The following is a 19,714-nucleotide window of genomic DNA, read 5'->3' as shown; positions in this document are numbered from 1 at the left end:
AGAAGGCCTCGTTTTTTCTAGGAAGTGCCGGTGCATTATTGCGCCAAACTGTGGTTCTCAAATTGCAAAAGATCCCTACTCTTGGAACAGGGTAGGAAAAAGCTACTTTACGTCATATTACTCCAGTAGGTGCCTGAAAATGCGTCTAATTTGGTTCTAAAATTGCAAATGCTTCTTACCTTGGGAGGGGGCCAGAACCCCCTCCTAGACCCACCCCCGCTTGGTCGCTTCGCTCCCTCGCCGCTAAAGCCTTATATGTCGCTTCATTGTTTTACATAATAACCCCATGCCATATTGTGCCCCCCCCCCTGTAAGAAATTCCTGGATCCGCCACGTACTGATGCCCATGCATATGTTAGAGTGGGGTGCTGCGGATTTTTTTTTGGTCAGCCCCCCCCCCAACGTTTTTGCTCATTACGCCACTGGTCCTGGGGGTATATTGTACGTAAGGCATGCGGGGGGGGGGGGGGTATATGATCTGGGGGTAGTTGACTAGGTGGTGCTTGTCCAGGGGGTGGATATGTCCAGGGGGTGGATGTCCAGGAGGTGGATGTCCAGGGGCCGGGTAGGTGTCCTAGAAGCCATTTGGGGGGGGGGGGGGGGGGGGGGTTCAAGTTCGGTGTTCCGTGTTGGTGGTGTACGTGTTGTGGGCGTAGTCGTGGAAAAGCTGCTGAACCGAGCTCCAACACGTTGCGTTGGAGATTATTGCATGCATCCACATAGACAGCAATAACCATCTGATTTGGGTCATTTCTTTAATAAAACTGACATTTGTTGTCATCTAGTGGAGCCAGACGTAGTCTCAGATCAGTGGAACAACCGACGATTAGAGAGACTGAAGCTTTCGGTCTAGCATCCACACAGCATGCAACTATATGATAATATGGAGTTCATATCATCTCGATATCGGACTTGATTCAGCTGCAAGGTTTATAGATTTCTACCTTTTATATGTATGAGGCCTTTGAGGGTCAAACAACACTTGACAGAGAACAGGACAGCGTGGACATGAGCCTGATCAGGACCTAGATGTGAGAGGAATTTTCTTTATTTCTTTTGGCCGGTGCATGGTGTCGAGATGTTTTTGTAGTGAGATTTATTTCGATGTACCGATGTACGTTCTACTGTGCACTAAATGTATAGACTGCCGACACAAAGCGAGGTCGCATTATCATTGTGACCAAACCCCGGTCGCGTAATTTTTGTCTCGTCTGTTGCAAAAAGCGAGACATACACTGTAGGCGCCGCTTTTCCGGTGACGGCGACGGCGGCGGCGGCGTCCACAATTTTTAGTATAATTTTGAAAGTATAAGTTCTCATTCAATGAAACTTGGACTAAAGGCAAAAAGGGTTATTAAAGGCCCACTGCACTTCTTGTTGTATAGGTACTTGCGCCCTCTCTATATTAAACAATGCCTTATCGGTGACCATTGGTCCCCACTGATCCTCTTTTTCTTATGTTATAACTGAGAGCTGAGTTGATGAGATAACCACCTGTGGCGGGTTCCTAGAAACCGTCATAAGTCTAACTTCTTGACTATCCCATTGAAACCCATGTTAATTCTATAACACACGCTTCAATGGGATAGTCAAGAAGTTAGACTTATGACGGTTTCTAGGAACCCGCCCCTGTCCAATGACCTTGCAGGGCGGTCTAATCCCTCCTGTAAACTAGTATACAATATAGACTGCCTTGAGAGGTTCTGGTTAAAACTATGTGCAAGAGGTGACTCCAATATACTATTTGCTGAGGGGCGCATCTGATTGGTCGAAATTGCATTCATAAACTTTAACTATTCCTGTTAAATTCCAAACCCATGTAATAGTTCTAAAAAATAGTTCTAAAATCCCAGTAACCATGGTTACCGGGAAAATAGTTCAGTCTTGGTGAAATACCCATAGGTTGACATGTTAAAAAATGGTCTGAGCGATCGAGGATACGATACGATGCGATGAATTGGTCGGTAATTTTAAATACAATTGAATCTCGATCGATCTTACCGACAGTTTTATCTTGCATTGTTGCCATGAAGACGAAAATAAACTTCCAAAAACAACATCTGCTGATAGATCTTGATCTAAGTTCGTGCCAATGCATTGCAAAAGTAAAAGAAGGGCCCGTTTAATGGAGCTGCCGGCGAAGCATCCAGCATGCGAAGCCGTTTTCAATCAATTTTAATGTATAAATCAGAGAAAACTGCTAGATATGGTATCAGTGCGCGATGGCCGAGCGGTCTAAGGCGGTGATTTTAGTCATATCATCGTTGGTGCGCAAGAGATCGAATCCCATCTTAGATAAAAGTTTTTTTATTTTTTATTTTTTAGTCTACTCTCAAAGATACACTCATAAAAAACAACCGTGCAGATAAACTAGATAAAGGCCAAGGTGGTGTCATAAGTTGATTCTTTTTTTTTTGGCATATAAAAGTATTAATGACTGCTTTAATATTCGAGAATTTTTTTAAATTTTTATACGCTCTCGGGAAGGTTACAATTGGGCTATTGCCCTTGGCACGCCTCGGGCAATAGCACAATTCTAACCTTCCCTTGAGCGTATAAAAACAACTATTTCGCTCAAAGCAGTCATTAATACTATATTAAGTATTCCCAATCATGTGAGCAGAATGTCAGGTCACAAAATCAAGGTCAAAGGTCATTTCAGTTCAACAGACTCTTTTGTGTCATTGGCTATAATTATCAACATCAAGATTTTGAAATTTTAGCATAATTTCAAAAAAGTTTGTTCAAATTCCATGAAACTTGTACACAAGGGTTATCAAGTATCACAAATCTTATGACGCAAATTCCAGGTCACAAAGTCAAGGTCAAAGGTCATTTTAGGTCAGTACAGTGTATGTGGGGATTAAAAAAAGTATTTAAAAAAAAAAAATCATTTTTTCATATTCCATTACAGTTATTAATCTTGGTACATTTTATTGTAAATAATTCTTCCGATGATTGGTCAATATTCACTTCAAAATGCTGATATTCAGAGGATTTCATTTGGTGGGAGGGGGGGGGGGGCCTGCTAATGGGCCACCCTGCCTATGAATAATGTCCCAACCTCATTTTTTATCATATTGAATTGCATAATGCAGGCGAGACCACCAAGTCAGAGTGTTTCCCTTGTTAAACCTAGCCATTCTAGCGCTGCATATTAATATTTGAATATATTTACGCTGGTACGGTGTGGTGGAGATCACAAAATAAACCGGCCAGATTGTGGACTATCCAGTAGGGGGGGGGTGGGGGGGGGGGGGCCGGGCCCCTCCCCTGGCCAAGAGGTCACATATTTGTGTTCCTCAAAAGCCTCTAACAAAGATGGGGGGGGGGGGCAAAATCTGCAATCTTGCATTCATTTTCTCTGTGCCTCACTGATATTAATTTATAATTAATTAAATATTAATAAAGAGCTCCATACCCCCCATTGCAGTTGAAGGTCATCCAAGGCTGAGTAAAATTAATTCCTGAGAATTTTAATCTCTCATGTTAATTTGGGAAATTGAGTGGGGAAGGTTTTATGCCACTAACCTTTAAAAGATATATTTTCTGATTTCACCAATAAATTTAAATATTAGGGACTTTTTGTATCTCTGGGAGCTAACAGGATATGAGACAAGTGTTGAAAATACATACATGTACAGCGATCCTGTAAAATGGAGTGAGGTTACAGAACTAAGCAGGTTTTACTGTTTAACCTCTAGCTGAACTATTGTGCATCCATGGACAAATATTGGACAAATTCGGGCACTATGTTTTTGTGCTGGAAAATATCAAATTGTCAAATACATAGATTACTGATCCCCCTCCTAAATTTTGTTTTCTTTTTCAATTGGCCTCACTATTGTTATTCCATATATATGCCACTCTTTTCTTAGCTCTCTATTTCCTTCTATCTTTGGCAGGGAACCTGTTTCTGAGATGTCAGCAACCATGGCATCTGGATATAGCAGTGAGGAAACCCTGTCGGTACTGAGATCGTGTGACTTGACAACTGCGATTTCTCGGGGGACGGTGAGTGAAAAGATGCTAGAGAGATGTGCTCAAGAGGGTCGTATTGATGTCCGAAACAAGGAAGGACAAACACCGCTGATGCTCGCATGTTTGACAGGTCTTGAGGATGTTGTCAAGTTCTTGTTGACAAATGGTGCCAACCCCAACTCCAATAGTTTAACGAAGGGTAATACCCCTTTGCATTTTGCATGCATGGTAGAAGACACAGTAAAAGAGGAGTGCTTATCTGGAAGATGCTATAGACCAGAAAAATGGACGACCACCAAGGTATCTATTGTGAAGCTTCTTCTGAAGTATGGAGCATCTGTTCAGAAGAACCTAGATGGATGGACTCCAGCATGTGTAGCTGCATTTTACATGTTCAAGGACATCGTTGACTTCTTGTTGTTGATTGATGATGGTAGTCCTTTGGAGGACAAGATCACAGCTTCTCAAATACTTGGAGTTTCACAAGCTACTCTTGAAATGCCTGCTCTCAAAGATGCATTTCACTCTTTCCGCAGAGCCTTAGAGTTACAAGAAGATGCAGGAGTTATCACAGGCCAAGCTGAAACTTCTGAACTTGCATTGTGTTTCTCGAAGCTCTCTTTGACAGAATTTCACACATTGGAGGAAATCAAGTCAGTTGAATCGTCTGAAAGTGCTTTACAGGCCCATGCATTCTTGGTTGGTGAGAGACTATTTCCCCCAAGTCTCAAGCAGAGATACCTCTACCCATCCCTTACACACTTTGCAAGATTTTTAATATTCCATGAAGGCATGGTAGAAGCAGGCTTTCAAATACTCTCTGTACCCTTGGTTTTGAAAGAAGAGAAGAATTGCAGCTAGGAACTGTTCTAGGTCACATAGCCGATAGCTTTCAAGTCTACTCTGTGCATTATGGCAAAAAAGGACCACAACCTCTTGTTGGTCAACATGCAAGAGATCTGCTGTGTGCCTATGATTCAGTAGTTAATAATGTACATATTGATAGTCTGTTGGGGGTGTGTCATTCGCTTATGGAAAGGTTTGGTGACATACTTTTTGCTGCAGCTTTTTTTGCTTGAGTTTTGATGACTTGAAATCCACCTTGGAAGATGTAGAGAAGTTACTGAGGTTCATTCGAGGTAGGATGTTTAGGGAAAGGCAAGATGAGTATCTCAAGATGCCTTCTGTAGCACACAAAATCATGACTCTTCTGCTGGAACTCTTAGACAGCGGAATAGATAGAAGCCACCTTCTGATGGTAAAGTTTGTGTTCCTCAGGGTTCTACTCTCCGACAATGCCTCTTACCAGGATGAGTCTAGTGGCAACACGCTGCTGCACATGGTAGCGTACTCTACATATTCAGAAAGATATCTTGAATGTATTCAGGATCTTGCCCTGGCCTTTTTACGTCACGGTTGTCCACTAGATTCAGTGAATGAATCGGGCGAAACCGCCAGAGACCTTATGCGATTGCTGCATGGTAGATTTGGGAACCCAAACATCTATCTCATTCAGACATTGGTGAGTCCACCAACCTCAGTATTACGTTTGGAGGAAGCAGCTGCCAGAGTAGTCCTCCGACACAAGATCAACTACCAAGACGTCCTTCCTCCGAGGCTGCGTGAGCTGGTGGATGGTGGAACTGCGGAATTAGAGTTAGAATTATTGAAATTATTAAAAACAAATGAAGACAGTAGTGAAGACAGTGGTGAAGACAATGAGTGATTTATAACTTTGTGTGTTTTGCAAGGATGCACTGAAGGCAAAAAGAGACAGAAACCTAGATTGACTGATGGAATTAGAAAGTTAACAGATCACTCGTCTCAGCTCAACGTATCGCTTTAGACTGAACACTCTTGAGAACCATCATCAACAGGCCTGGTCACGAAAGGTCTTGCAGGGCTCGAATTTGGCGGTGGCCCGGGGCCAATGGCCACCTGAAATGGCGTCGGGCCACCTGAAATCACCGACTAGGTGGCCCGGGTGGCCACCAAAAAAATTAAATTAAATTAAAAAAATAAAATAATTTTTTTTTTTTTTTTAATTTTTAATTTTTTTTTTAAATTTATCGATGTACTTGGGCCCCGAGGGTTCTAGACGACCTTTTAAACGCATATAACAATGTCTAGAACCCTCTCAAAAAATCTTGTCCCTAATCAAACTCGGCTGATTTTTTTTTTTTTTTTTTAACCACAAATTTGCCGATTTTTAAATATCCGGGCCACCTGAAATTCCATTTGGCCACCCAGATCTCCTGCTCAAGTGGCCCTGCTGGCCACCTCGACAAAAAGTTAAGGGCAAGCCCTGTCTTGTAATATGGATTTCATGTCACGAGAAATTAGATGAGTAATTTTTACAGATTTTGTTAGTTACTCTCAGATCAAGTTCTGCATTTTGAACCATTTGTGCCACTATGCAAACTCCTTTACATTTTGATACTTTATGTTTTAATGTGCCTTCTATTACAAATTGGTTTCTTTTTACTTTACTACCTGATAAGCCAATGCTACAACTTGTTCAGTCATTGACTCAGGGTTCAATGAAAATGCTGTGTAACAATTGTTGTAATTACACCATAAAATTGATGTACAGTCCTGTGTACATGTAGGTGCGGTTCTAAAAGAATGTACCCCGGTATTTGACCTTTTTGGGGGGGGAGGGGTGTCCTTCTTGGCTTTGAGGCACGTACAGATTCAGGATTTTGTAAAAGAGGGCACAAAGAGGTAACATAAAAATTATTTGTGTTCCTTTTTACCACAAAATCTGCCATATTGCATTCATTTTCTATGTGTGCCTCACTGAAATTAATTTTGAATCAATTAAAAACTGGAAGGAGTCCCTCCACCCTCCTAATCACTACATGACCTGTGAAGAGAGCACTTATCCCAACAAAAAGGAGGGGCAAAAGTAAAGGATAAACAAAGACTTAGAAGGGAAAACTATTTTATTTGTCACAATTTGAACACTTCAATTTCGTCGTCAGACTGGCGAATGTATTTTTCACTTTGTCAAACCTGAACTTGACAGCCTCATGAATGCAGTGTTTTTCTTGCTTTGATTGAAACTGGTTGAATCTGTGTATTTTTACATATTTTGTTATATTCTTGTTTTGGAATGTTGCATTCAATTCATTAATGTTCACCTTTCACTCTCATATTGTGATAACTATTGCTCATTGTGCCTTTGATATTTCAAAAGATCATCATATTATAGTGAAATTTGTAAAATCATATACAATTTGCATATATGCTTTCTTGTCCATGTTCTTATTTAGACTGGGAATGTCCATGATATTAACTTGTAGACCTTTTGAATGATTAGTTACAACATGAGCTATTATTAATTTTAGTGAGACATACATGTAGATGTATTGCAAAAAGCTATCGGGTGAGAGGAGCAGAGAGTGAAAGTCTGAACAATGGAGAGCAGGCGCGCCGGAAGCAGTTTGGGATTGGGGGGGGGGGGGGGGCAAACATTCCAGGGGGCTCACCTTCCAGGGGCAGTGACGTAATGAGATAAAAACGTTCGGTGGGGGGGGGGGGTGGCAGACGAAAAATCTGCATCACCACCACTTCCACCAGTCTTACACGTTACATGCAGGTCCGGCGGAACATTTTTCAAAGTGGAGTATTAACGATCAGGTATAGCGTAAATTGGCGTGGGGTCCAGGGCATGAGCCTCGGCAGGGGGTCAAGGGGCTGAGCCCCCGGAAGCTCAGGGGTTTTAGGTATTTAATTACGGTTAGGAACTTAGATGAGCATCCAGGTGCCCTCTTTAAGGCCATTGACGTGTTCCAGGGGGGGGGGGGGAGAGCCCCCAAAAAGCTCAGAGGTTTTTATATTTAACTACGGTCAGATGAGCATCCAGGGGCCCGCCTTGGAGCCCTTGGTGGGGTCCAGGGGCAGAGCCCGTGGAAGCTCAGGGTTTTAGGTATTTAATTACGGTCAGATGATCGAGCATCCAGGGGACCGCCTTAGGGCCCTTGGTGAGGTCCGGGGGCGGAGCCCCCGTAAGCTCTGGGGTTTTAGCAATTAATTACGGTCAGATGAGCATCCAGGGGACCGTCATTTACCACAAGAAGAGGACAAGAAGAACTGCTCCATGCCATGCAAGAGAAACGGATATGACTAAGGGAGGTCATTTTTGCATGCAATTTATTTAAAATTAGAAACACGCCATTTTAATCGAGACAGGCAGAAGAAACCCTTACCCTTCCCCTTATTTATTTAAAGCTGAAGGGCACTACCATAACGGGGCCACCCAAGACGAAAATCCAATTGAATCCCCATTGAATCAGCCCCCATATTGAATACCAATTGGCCATTTGGAGTAGGCCTACATGGAAAGTGAAACAATGGGTACCTATTGAAACCAATTGGCAATTGGTCCCCATTGAAACCAACTGGCAATGGTTTCAATGGGGACCAATAGGTACCCATTGTTTCACTTTCCATGTACTCCAAAATTGCCAATTGGTATTCAATTGGGATTCAATGGTGGCATTCAATGGGGATTCAATTGGTAAATCGATCCAGGTAGAAGAACAAATGATAAACTGATACTTCATAATCGATATTGTCCACCAACTAGTATAGACATTGGTGATGTGGTAATTTTTAATAATAAACTTATTCGATATAAAGGAAGTTGTATATACGATAAGAGGTTGTATGACAAAGGAATTTACAAATTAAAACATATTCTGGAAAACGATGGTAAACTAAAATGTGACGGGCATTTTATCGATTTAGGTGTTGAAGTAAATGAAATTGAAAAGATCAAGCACTTTTATGCCTGTTTACCAGTTTGTTGGAAAAATAATTTTAGAAAGGGAGAAGAAAAAAACAATTCTGGAACTGATTTCACTGTGGGGAAGAAAACAACTAATATAGCTGATCTAAAATCAAAACAAATTTATGTACAATTAATAAAGAAAGATGATTTTAAACCTTTGGTTTTTGAGAGAATTGGAAGGAACTATGGTTTTTCCTGTAAGGAAATAGAAAACATATTTTTAAGACTAAGACAGTGTACACTTAACAGTCGATTAAGAGAGTTTCAGTTCAAACTTATACATAATATATTATATACAAACCATCACCTCTTCCGTTTTGGTCTTGTCTCGACTAAGTTATGCTCATTTTGCGAAAAAGATGAAGAAACATATAAACATTTATTCTATACTTGTGAATTTGCACAATCAGTGTGGGGAATGTGCACGAGATTTTTAGACTTTGAAATACACAACTGTAGTTTGGAGGAAATTCTGTATGGGTAAGAGGAGAGTAATAAAGGAAAATATCAATTAATGAATCATGTTTTAATTCTTGTTAAATATCTGATTTATAGAAATAGAGAACTTAAAAAACCACCCTCTTTTAATGAAATAAAGAATAGTATAATAGGGGATAAAGTAGAAGAAAGGAAATTGGCTGCAATGAGGGGAACTCTCACTATTCATTTTTCTAAATGGGAAAACCTGAGTATAAGACAAACAATTGGAACCCAGAGCCAGTCGTCCACCGGTTAAGAGGGGGGGGGGGGGGGGGAGGGGGATAAGGGAGAGGTCGGGTAGGGTAGAGTTAACAAAAAGAGAAAACTTTTTTCTCAGGACAACAGTATAAAAGAAGTATAAGTTGCTACATTGTTAAAACAAAAATTTTGGATTATATAACTGCATATGTTTTCTTTGAAAATATGGATTTTTGTGTCGAATATGATGTATAGGAACTATCTATGTAAGTTTTCTTTGAAGCCGTTTGTAAGACAAAAATTTATACTGATTTATAATGTCATCACATTTGCAGTGAGTGTTACATATGATGATTGTAATTTGTACTAAGATTATAATTTGTTTCAAGAGAGAAAAGAATAAAACTGACCATAAAAAAAAAAAAAACTAGATATATTCTAATCTCAATTGCATTAACTCCATGATCACATAGATAATTTGAAGTGAATTTAAGATTAACTTTAGATAACTTTAAATAATTGCCGAAGGAAAATAGAAATCACAAAATTGATGTGCATTGTCATAATTTGCTTAACAAACACGTGACACGTGTAAAGTAATAATGAATAGGCATGAGATACATAGATCTGTTGGTTTCTATTGGTTTCTATGGGTCCTATTGGTTTCTATTGGTTTCAATTGGCCCCATTAGACTTTAATGGAATTTCAATTGAAACCAATTGAGATCCCATGGGGCCAATAGGGCCAATCTGGACCTGAAACCATCTGAAGTCGCTGAAGTCCTATTAAAGTCCCATTGAAACCTATTGAGACCAATTAAAACCAATTGGAACCAGATGAAACCAATTGAAAATTCAATGGGTGTTCAATTGGTTTCAATTGGATTTTCGTCTTGGTGCACGCATACTGTCAGGGGCTGAGCCGGTGGGGGGGGGGGGGGGGGGGACCCGGGCCCCTCCCCTGGCCAAAAAGAAGAAGTAATTTTGCTGCTCGCGGGGGGGGGGGGGGGGGGTGGATCGGGTGTTGAGTAAAAAGTAAAATGAAATAGAGCTCGGTCCATATCCCCCCCCCCCCCCCCCCCCGCCGCTAAATATTTTCTCACGAGAAAAAGAAAAAAAAAGTGCTCATGCACTACCCACTACCCCCCGGCCCGCCTAATTCTCCTTCCCAAAAGTACCAATATAATATCCTACTACACAGTGCCGAATACGGGACTATCGATTGATTTCCTAATCGAAATGTAATTCTCGTTGCTTCAATTTGCACTCTGTAAATTTAATAAGCCTTTGAATTTTGCCGCCTTTTCGTGAATGTATATATGCACCCCTGAATAGCCTATTGCAAAAAGCTATCGGGTGAGAGGAGCGCAGAGATCGAGTCAAAGTGTGAACAATGGAGAGAGATCGAGAAAGGGAGGGGTGGCAAACTTCACAATGCAAATGTAATTATTTAACGAAAGAAAGCAAGAAGAGAATGAAGCTAGATCTAGCTATGTTTGTGAGGAATGTGAGGAAATGTACTATATTAAACCCTTCCCATGCATGGCCATGCAAGAGAAATGGATATGATTGAGGGAGGCCATTGTGCATGCAATTTATTTGAAATTTGTTTAGATCGCCAATAATCGAGACAAAAGAAAAACCCTAAACCGTCCCCTCTTAGATGAAGGGCACATATAACCAGGCACGTAGCCATGGGGGGGGGGGGGGGGGCAATATAGGCCAAAACGTACATGTTGGAGATTACATACATCGCATCCGCACTGGAGCTAGACTGCATGTGATGACTTTATGTTTATCATCTCGATTCTATACATAGGGCTCTGCCATGAATATGTGTATGAGGGTAAAATAACACCGATTAACAGATGCAGAGAACATGCAGGACAGCTTCGTGCAGGACCTAGATGTGAGAGGACAATTTTGTTTATTTCTGTTGCCGATGTCACTGTTTTTTATGACAGATTTATTTAGAATTTCACACGTACCGATATTCGTTTTATTGTTCACTAGATTCATAGACTGCCGACGTCAAGCGAGGTCGCATTATCATTGCGACCAAACCCAGGCCCCAGTCGGTTATTTTATCGCTGTTCATTTGCAATATTTGCCGAATAGCACTAGTCGAACCATCATAGATATTTGTCCTTTCTGTATTGTCTGACGTAATAATTCTTAGAAGATTTATGAAATATTGCTTGTGAAAGTTCTTCAAAAGTGTTGTTCTTGTTGCTCAATAGGGGGGGGGGGGGGGGTGGATGTTGCGGGAAAAAAAAAACCCACCCCCCACCCAACGAACTCAAACCAAGTAGAAGGATTGTGTCCGTTCACGTTTCACGCAGCGCAATGGCACCGCTCGAGTGCGCCCGCCGCCATTTTGCGTAGTACAAGAAATCGCCTGCGCATACGTATTGTGTACAAGCTCCTATTGCAATTGGAGGAAGGGACGTCCAGAAACCAGGGTTTTATTGTTAGTTTTGGTGAAAAATATCTTTACATATATTGTTTATGCCCTTTTCCAAGTCCCATACAGATGTTTGATGACTTGAATATTGGAATAAGAGTGGCAGCTTGGACAGTAGGGGAGTTGAAATTTTAGGGTTTTTTTGCATAAAGACTAAAAGAGCTAGACTATTTGTTAAATATCATTTGTGGTATTAGGCTAGTTTTGTCTCTTTCTGTGATAGAAAGAATATATCAAATTATTTAGGCTCTATCTATATAAATCACTCCCACTTTCTCTTTACACACACTCGTAAATTCTCAGTCTTTGTGTTTCTCTTCCCACTCCCCCTCTCTCTATCCCCTTCTCTCCCTCCCTCTCTTTTTCTTTCACACTCCCCCTCTCCCCTTCTTTCTCTCTACCCCTTTCTCTACTCCCTCTCTCTTTCTCTCTATCCCCTTCTCTCTCTCCCTCTCTTTTTCTTTCACTCTCCCTTTCTTTCTCTCTTTCTCTCTATCCCCTTCTCTTTTTCTCTCCCCCTTTTTCTTTCACTCTCCCCCTCTTTCTTTTTGTCTCTCTCCCCTCTCTCTTTCTCTATCCCTTTGATTCTAGGCACTGCAGAAGTAGGCCCACTGAATATTAATATTATTTCTTTTCTTTCCCTTGGGAGGCTACCATTTAGCTGCCAGATATTATTTTCATCCCATATAGGCATATTAAAAATTTGTCTAAGAAGTGTTAAGTAATGACACATTGTGGCAACTATTCACATGTCTTTCCACATAATTGTGAATACTTTCATCTTTATTAAGTTTTTTTTTAACCTTGGCATTGCGCTATGTATTACATGAATGTATACAGTACATATTAAAACATCCATGAACTATTGTAATGGTGGATATGAAGAAAAAAATCCTCAATGGTGTGGAAAAAACGTTCCTCAAGCAAGCAATCATGGCACATTATGTTTATACCGGCACATTTCTTATTCATTTTAACACACAGAGAAATAATCACATGTACATTTGACTGACTACAATGTACAAAAGGCAAGATTTTCTCCCTTTTAGCACTCAAAACTTGAACACACTTCATTAAAAAACTAAACATCAACAAGATATAATACATATGAATAAGTATTTCCCTCTCTTTGGTTTGTTCATGAAGCAATGTATGGATTCATCTGATTTCAGTGAAAACTTTTAAAACAGATTTTTACTCTAGATGAAAGTTGCAACTTTCATTTAGCTCAAGCTCTTTCAGTTGGTAAACATGGATACAACCATTGCAACTACAGTTTGAATTCAATAGTGTAGAATAGATGACACTGCACATTGAACAATAAAATCATTGGACAATATTTTATAACAAAACAGGGATCGTTTGCATACACCGTAAACCTCTGTATACAGATTTTCATACAACATAATGAGTGACTTCCTTATCTAATTTGACGAAACAATTTGTTTGTACACACATCTAGTGGCACTATGCCATCACCGAATACATTATCCATTATCAAGAAACATACGCACAATAATTTGTAAATAGCTTTGGGAACCATAAGTGATCAGAGTCAAGTTAAAAATACAAAATTTAAAGAAAATCCCTTTCCCTGAAACACGTTGACAATAATCCAGTTGTTTTTTTATTTCTTTGATGCCTCTTTCGCAAATTCTAATCTCAAATCTAATTTATGCAATCAGATTCAAACTATACTTAAACCTGTCAGACAGAAGACAGGCTAGTGTCAATAATAGAATCACACAATTCCTTTCTCTCTGGGTAAGCCTAGATGTATAAAACACAAAATAGACCAATAGGGCAAACATCGTAATAAATATCGTATACTATATTATCCCTGTAGTGCACATTCTGTCATTTCAGTGGGAAGGAGTAGATGAAATAGTCTGTTTGAATTAGTATATTTATTTCATCAATGGTGAAATATTATGTAAAAAAATACACATAAATAAGATTGACCAATTTTTTTACCCTTTTACAGCAGAAATCCCCAAATATGTATATGTCTTTATGCATGTACCAGAATAATGGGAGCTTCGCAAAATATTGCCTGGTGTTTTTTTTTTGTCTTGATTTGTATTTCAAGTGCTGTGCTTTACTAGGCCATATGAAATCACTACATAATCTACACATATTCATCTGAGGAGTAAGTTTTAGAGGACGTAGGAAGGTTCATGCAGGTAGCTTCTTTAACTGCCATGACTGAGAGGTCGTATAACTTTCACAATGACCAACTTTGAGTAAAATTTCTTGTGTTTTACAACAATTTAAATGTCCAAAATTAAGGTGTAAATTTTGAGTAAATTCCAGTAAATTTCTTACAATAATGCTTGAAAGTCTGACGACTCACGGGAAATTGTGTCACTATTAATACCAGCGCCGCGATGCAACATGTTCATAAGTTCAAGTTAATCTTCAAAGTAACTTGAACCAAGTTTCACCAAGTCAAACAAAGAAAGTGACCTGCTCAGTTATGCCCCAATGATTCCCCCCCCCCCCCAAAAAAAAAAACAGAACAAAACAAAACAGTACAGTATTCTCTGGATATCATGTATTCGATATTATCGGTTTATAATACTTTGCAGCTCTGTGGAATTCAATATTTTTGATAGTTCATAGCCGATGTCATTAAACTCGAGCGAAAACAGTTCACAAACATGGAAATGAATAGATGGGACCGATGTTAATACACGCTTTAGTCTGTGGCTTTCTGCGTTAGGATTATCATGCAAAACTGTTTTTTAATGAAGTGATCACCTAACTATGAAAGATTATTCCAGAGCCTCTTTTAAGGCGATTGGTGCAGTTGAAAGCTGCACAATATGGCATTTTGCAGACGAAAGTTGAGCATACACATAGCACGTAGTCGCAGTTCGCTTTCACAGCGCTCGTTCTATCCAAGATGGCGCACGGCGGTGCAATTCAGCGGTCTCGGAAAATCCTTCTACTTACTTGGATTTCGATGCCCCCACCCCATTGAGCTAAACAAAAATTAGAAGATTTATGAAATATCGCTTGTAAACGGACTTCTTCAAATTCATAATGGTTTAATGCCCCACTGCCCTCTATATCAAGCAATGCCTAATCAGTGACTGCAATTGGTCCCTGTGAATCCTTTTTCTTATGTTAATGCATGCAGAGCTGAATTGATGAGATAACCACCTGTTAGTGACCTTGCAGGGAGGTGTATAATAACCCCCCCCCCCCCGGACAAACTAGTGCAGACAGGCTTTAAAAACTTTAATGCAGGACTGCACTACTTGTAGTTGTAGACTACTTGTTGCGCCTCCATTGGCGGTATCGAGGGGGGGGGAGTTTTGGGTGTTCAATACCCCCCCCCCCCCCCACCCTCTTGGCAAACAGGGGGGTGTTTTACAATTTTAAAGGCTGCCGTTTATCTACATTTATCAATACCCCGTTGAAGGACATCGTGCAAGGCCAAGGCTGAGTAAAATTAATTTCTAAGAGTTTCATTTCTCATGTTGATTTTTGGAAATTGAAGGGGGGAAGGTTTCATGCCATTTGTCATTTATAAGATATTTTCTGATTTCACCAATAAATTTAGATATTTGGGACATTTTGTATCCCTGGGAGGTTTGAACAGGATATGAGACAAATGTTGAAAATGGGAATGACGCTATTCATAAGGACGGCTATTCATATTAGGTCCGCTAAATTCATAAGGTCCGTTATTCATAAGGACCGCTATTCATAAGGACCGCTTTTCATAATTTGAGAAAAGGGTCATTATTCATAAGGTTCATAAGGACCGCTATTCATAATCAGGGAAAAGGGCCGGTATTCATAATAAGAGATGAGGGTCGCTATTCATAATGCAAAATCGGGGTAGTTATTCATAAGGGTCGCTATTCATAATAAGAAAAGAGGGTCGCTATTTATAATACGAAATGAGGGTCGCTATTCATAATGCGAAATGAGGGTCTCTATTCATAAGGTTCATTATTCATAAGGGTCGCTATTCATATAGGAGAAGAGGGTCGCTATTCATAATACGAGAAGAGGTTCGCTATTCATAATGCGAAATGAGGGTCGCTATTCATAATAGGAGTATAGGTTCGCTATTCATAATACGATATGAGGGTCGCTATTCATAATATGAAATGAGGGTCGCTATTCATAATATGAGTAGAGGGTCGCTATTCATAATTTGAAATGAGGGTCGCTATTCGTAATATGAGTAGAGGGTCGCTATTCATAATATGAAATGAGGGTCGCTATTCATACTAAGGCAAGAGGGTCGCTATTCATAATACGAAATGAGGGTCGCTATTCATAATGCGAAATGAGGGTCTCTATTCATAATAGGAGTAGAGGGTCGATATTCATAATGCAAAATGAGGGTCGCTATTCATAATAGGAGTATAGGTTCGTTATTCATAATACGATATGAGGGTCGCTATTCATAATATGAAATGAGGGTCGCTATTCATAATCGGAGTAGAGGGTCGCTATTCATAATAGGAGTAGAGGATCGCTATTCATAATATGAAATGAGGGTCGCTATTATGAATAGTGACCCTCTACTCCTATTATGAACAGCGACCCTCTATTTCTATTATGAATAGCGACCCTCATTTTGTATTATGTATAGCGAACCTCTACTCCTATTATGAATAGCGAATCTCTACTCCTATTATGAATAGCGACCCTCATTTCCTATTATGAATAGCGACCCTCTATTCCTATTATGAATAGCGACCCTCATTTCCTATTATGAATAGCGACCCTCTACTCTTATTATGAATAGCGAACCTCATTTTGTGTTATGAATAGTGACCTTATTATGAATAACGACCCTCTATTCCTATTATGAATAGCGACCCTCATTTTGTATTATGAATAGCGACCCTCTTCTCGTTTTATGAATAGCGACCCTCATTTCGCATTATGAATAGCGACCCTCTATTATTGGGCTCACTATTATTATTTTATATACATGTACATGTATATGCCACTCTTTACTTAACTCCCTATTTATTTCTATCTTTGGCAGGGAACCTGTTATGATGTAGCTGGTGAACCATGTAGTATCTGAGATGTCTGAGTCAGCAACAATGGAATCTGGATGTAGGTACTTGTCGTTCCTGAGATCGTGTGACTTGGCAACTGCGATTTCGCGGAGGATGGTGACTGAAGAGATGCTAGAGCGATGTGCTCAAGAGGGTCGTATTGATGTCCGAAACAAGGAAGGACAAACACCTCTGATGCTCGCATGTTTGACAGGTCTTGAGGATGTTGTCAAGTTCTTGTTAGCAAATGGTGCCAACCCCAACTCCAATAGTTTAATGATGGGTAATACCCCTTTGCATTTTGCATGCATGGTAGAAGACATAGTAGAAGAGGAGTACTTATCTAGAACATTCTATAAACCAAAAAAATGGACGACCACCAAGGTATCTATTGTGAAGCTTCTTCTGAAGTATGGAGCATCTGTTCAGAAGAACCTAGATGGATGGAATCCAGCATGTGTAGCTGCATTTTACAATTTTAAGGACATTGTTGACTTCTTCTTATTGATTGATGATGGTAGTCCTTTGGAGGACAAGATCACAGCTTCTCAAATACTTGGAGTGTCACAAGCTACTCTTGACGAACCGGCTCTCAAAGATGCATTTCACTCTTTCTGCAGAGCCTTAGACTTACAAGAAGATGCAGGAGTTATCACAGGCCAAGCTGAAACTTCTGAACTTGTACTGTGTTTCTCGAAGCTCTCTTTGACAGAATTTCACACATTGGAGGAAATCAAGGCGGTTGAATTGTCTGAAAGTGCTTTAAAGGCCCATGCATTCTTAGTTGGTGAGAGATTATTTCCCCCAAGTCTCAAGCAGAGATACCTCTACCCTTCCCTTACACACTTTGCAAGTCTTTTAATGTACCATGAAGACATGGTAGAAGCAGGCTTTCAAATATTCTCCTGTACCCTTGGTTTTGAAAGAAGTGGAGAATTGCAGCTAGGAACAGTACTAGGTCACATAGCTAGTAATTATGAATTCTTCTGTGTGCATGATGGCAAAAAAGAGGTTCGACAACGTGCAAGAGATTTGCTGTGTGCCTATGGTTCAGTAGTTAATAATGTACCTATTGATAGTCTGTTGGGGCGGGTGTGTCGTTCACTTATGGGAAGCTTTGGTGACATACTTTTTTCTGAAGCATTTTCTTGCTTTAGTTTTGATGACTTGAAATCCACCTTGGAAGATGTAGAGAAGTTACTGAAATTCATTCGAGGTAGGACGTTTAGGGAAAGGCAAGATGAGTATCCCAGGATGCCTTCTGTAGCACTCAAAATCATGACTCTTCTGCAGGACAAGTTTGAAGAAACCGTAGAGTGCGTAGACACCGTAATCGATAGAAGGTACCTTTTGAAGGTAAAGTTTGTGTTTCTCCGGGTTCTACTCTGCGACAAAGCTTCTTACCAGGATGTGAACAATCGCAACACTCTGCTGCACATGGTAGCGTACTCTACATATGCAGAAAGATATCTTGAATGTATTCAGGATCTTGCTCTGGCCTTTTTACGTCACGGGTGTCCACTAGATGCAGTGAATAGAGTAGGAGATACCGCCAGAGACCTTATGCGATTGCTGCATGGTAGATTTGGGAATCCAAACATCTATCTCATTCAGACATTGGTGAATCCACCAACCTCAGTATTACGTCTGGAGGAAGCAGCTGCCAGAGTAGTCCTGCGACACAAGATCAACTACCAAGACGTCCTTCCTCTGAGGCTGCGTGAGCTGGTGGATGGTGGAACTGCGGAATTAGAGTTAGAATTATTAAAATTATTAAAAACAAATGAAGACAGTAGTGAAGACAGTGGTGAAGACAATGAGTGATTTATAATTTTTATGCCTTTAAAGGAAGGAGCTGGAGGCATTATGTTTTAGGGTTGTACGTCCCGTTCTCGTGATCGCGTTATCTCAAAAACCGATAGTTGAATTCCTGCCAAACTTAAACCATGTATGTATCTGGCAAAGCCAATGAACTGATTAGATTTTGGGGTCAGGGGGTCAAAGGTCGCAGGGCTCATTATGTATGCAAAAATAGCTCGTGATCACGTTATCTCAAGAACCGATGGATGGATTTCTGCCAAACTTTAGTCATGTATGTATCTTGCAGAGCCAATGATCTGATTAGATATTGGGGTCAAAGGTCAAAGGTCACAGGGCTCATTATATATGCAAAAATAGCTTATGATCACATCATTAAACCGATGAACAGATCACCATTAAAACATGTATTTATCTTGTAAAGCAAATGAATTGAGTAGATTGTGGGGTCATGAGGTCAAAGGTCATGGGGCTCATTATGTATGCAAAAATAGCTTGTGAATGCCTTCTTATTACAACTGACGGATGGATTACTATCAAACTCGAGACATGTATGTATCTTGCAGAGCCATTGACCTGATCAGATTTTAGGTGTCATAAGATCAAAGACCAAAGGGTCATACAGGGTACATGTATATAAAAAATAACTTGTAATCGCGATATTTTGCGAACCTGTTAATGGATTACAATCAAACTTGAATTTGAAAAATTGCTCTATGGCGGAGGCATCATTTTCGACTGCGCGCAGTCGAACATATCCATCTAGTTCGTGTTTTGCAAGGATGCACTGAAGGCAAAAGGAGACAGGAACCTAGATTGACTAATGGAATTAGAAAGTTAACAGATCATTTGTCTCAGCTCATTGTATCGCTTTAGACTGAACACTCTGGAGAACAATCATTAACCGGCATGGTCACGAAAGGTCTTGTAATATAGATTTCATAT

General features: G+C 40.1%; 2 protein-coding genes across 2 annotated transcripts; both read left to right on the top strand.

The window, feature by feature from the left end:
- The first annotated feature begins 890 nt into the window (after positions 1-890).
- Positions 891-7,229, top strand: LOC115928823 (protein fem-1 homolog C-like). The gene is made up of 2 exons (XM_030996789.1): positions 891-1,031; positions 3,906-7,229. Coding segments are annotated over exons 1-2 (939 nt in total). The 5' UTR covers positions 891-1,029; the 3' UTR covers positions 4,843-7,229.
- Positions 7,230-11,195: 3,966 nt separating this feature from the next.
- Positions 11,196-18,831, top strand: LOC100893849 (protein fem-1 homolog C). The gene is made up of 2 exons (XM_011684639.2): positions 11,196-11,363; positions 16,936-18,831. The coding sequence occupies exon 2, from the start codon at positions 16,979-16,981 to the stop codon at positions 18,773-18,775; it is 1,797 nt and encodes a 598-aa protein (XP_011682941.1). The 5' UTR covers positions 11,196-11,363; positions 16,936-16,978; the 3' UTR covers positions 18,776-18,831.
- The last annotated feature ends 883 nt before the right edge of the window (positions 18,832-19,714 follow it).

The sequence above is a fragment of the Strongylocentrotus purpuratus genome, unplaced genomic scaffold, assembly GCF_000002235.5.
Source record: "Strongylocentrotus purpuratus isolate Spur 01 unplaced genomic scaffold, Spur_5.0 spur5_scaffold_3, whole genome shotgun sequence".
NCBI classification, from domain to species: domain Eukaryota; kingdom Metazoa; phylum Echinodermata; class Echinoidea; order Camarodonta; family Strongylocentrotidae; genus Strongylocentrotus; species Strongylocentrotus purpuratus.
Note: the sequence above shows the minus strand (reverse complement) of the source record. Positions and strands in the feature narration are given on the sequence as shown.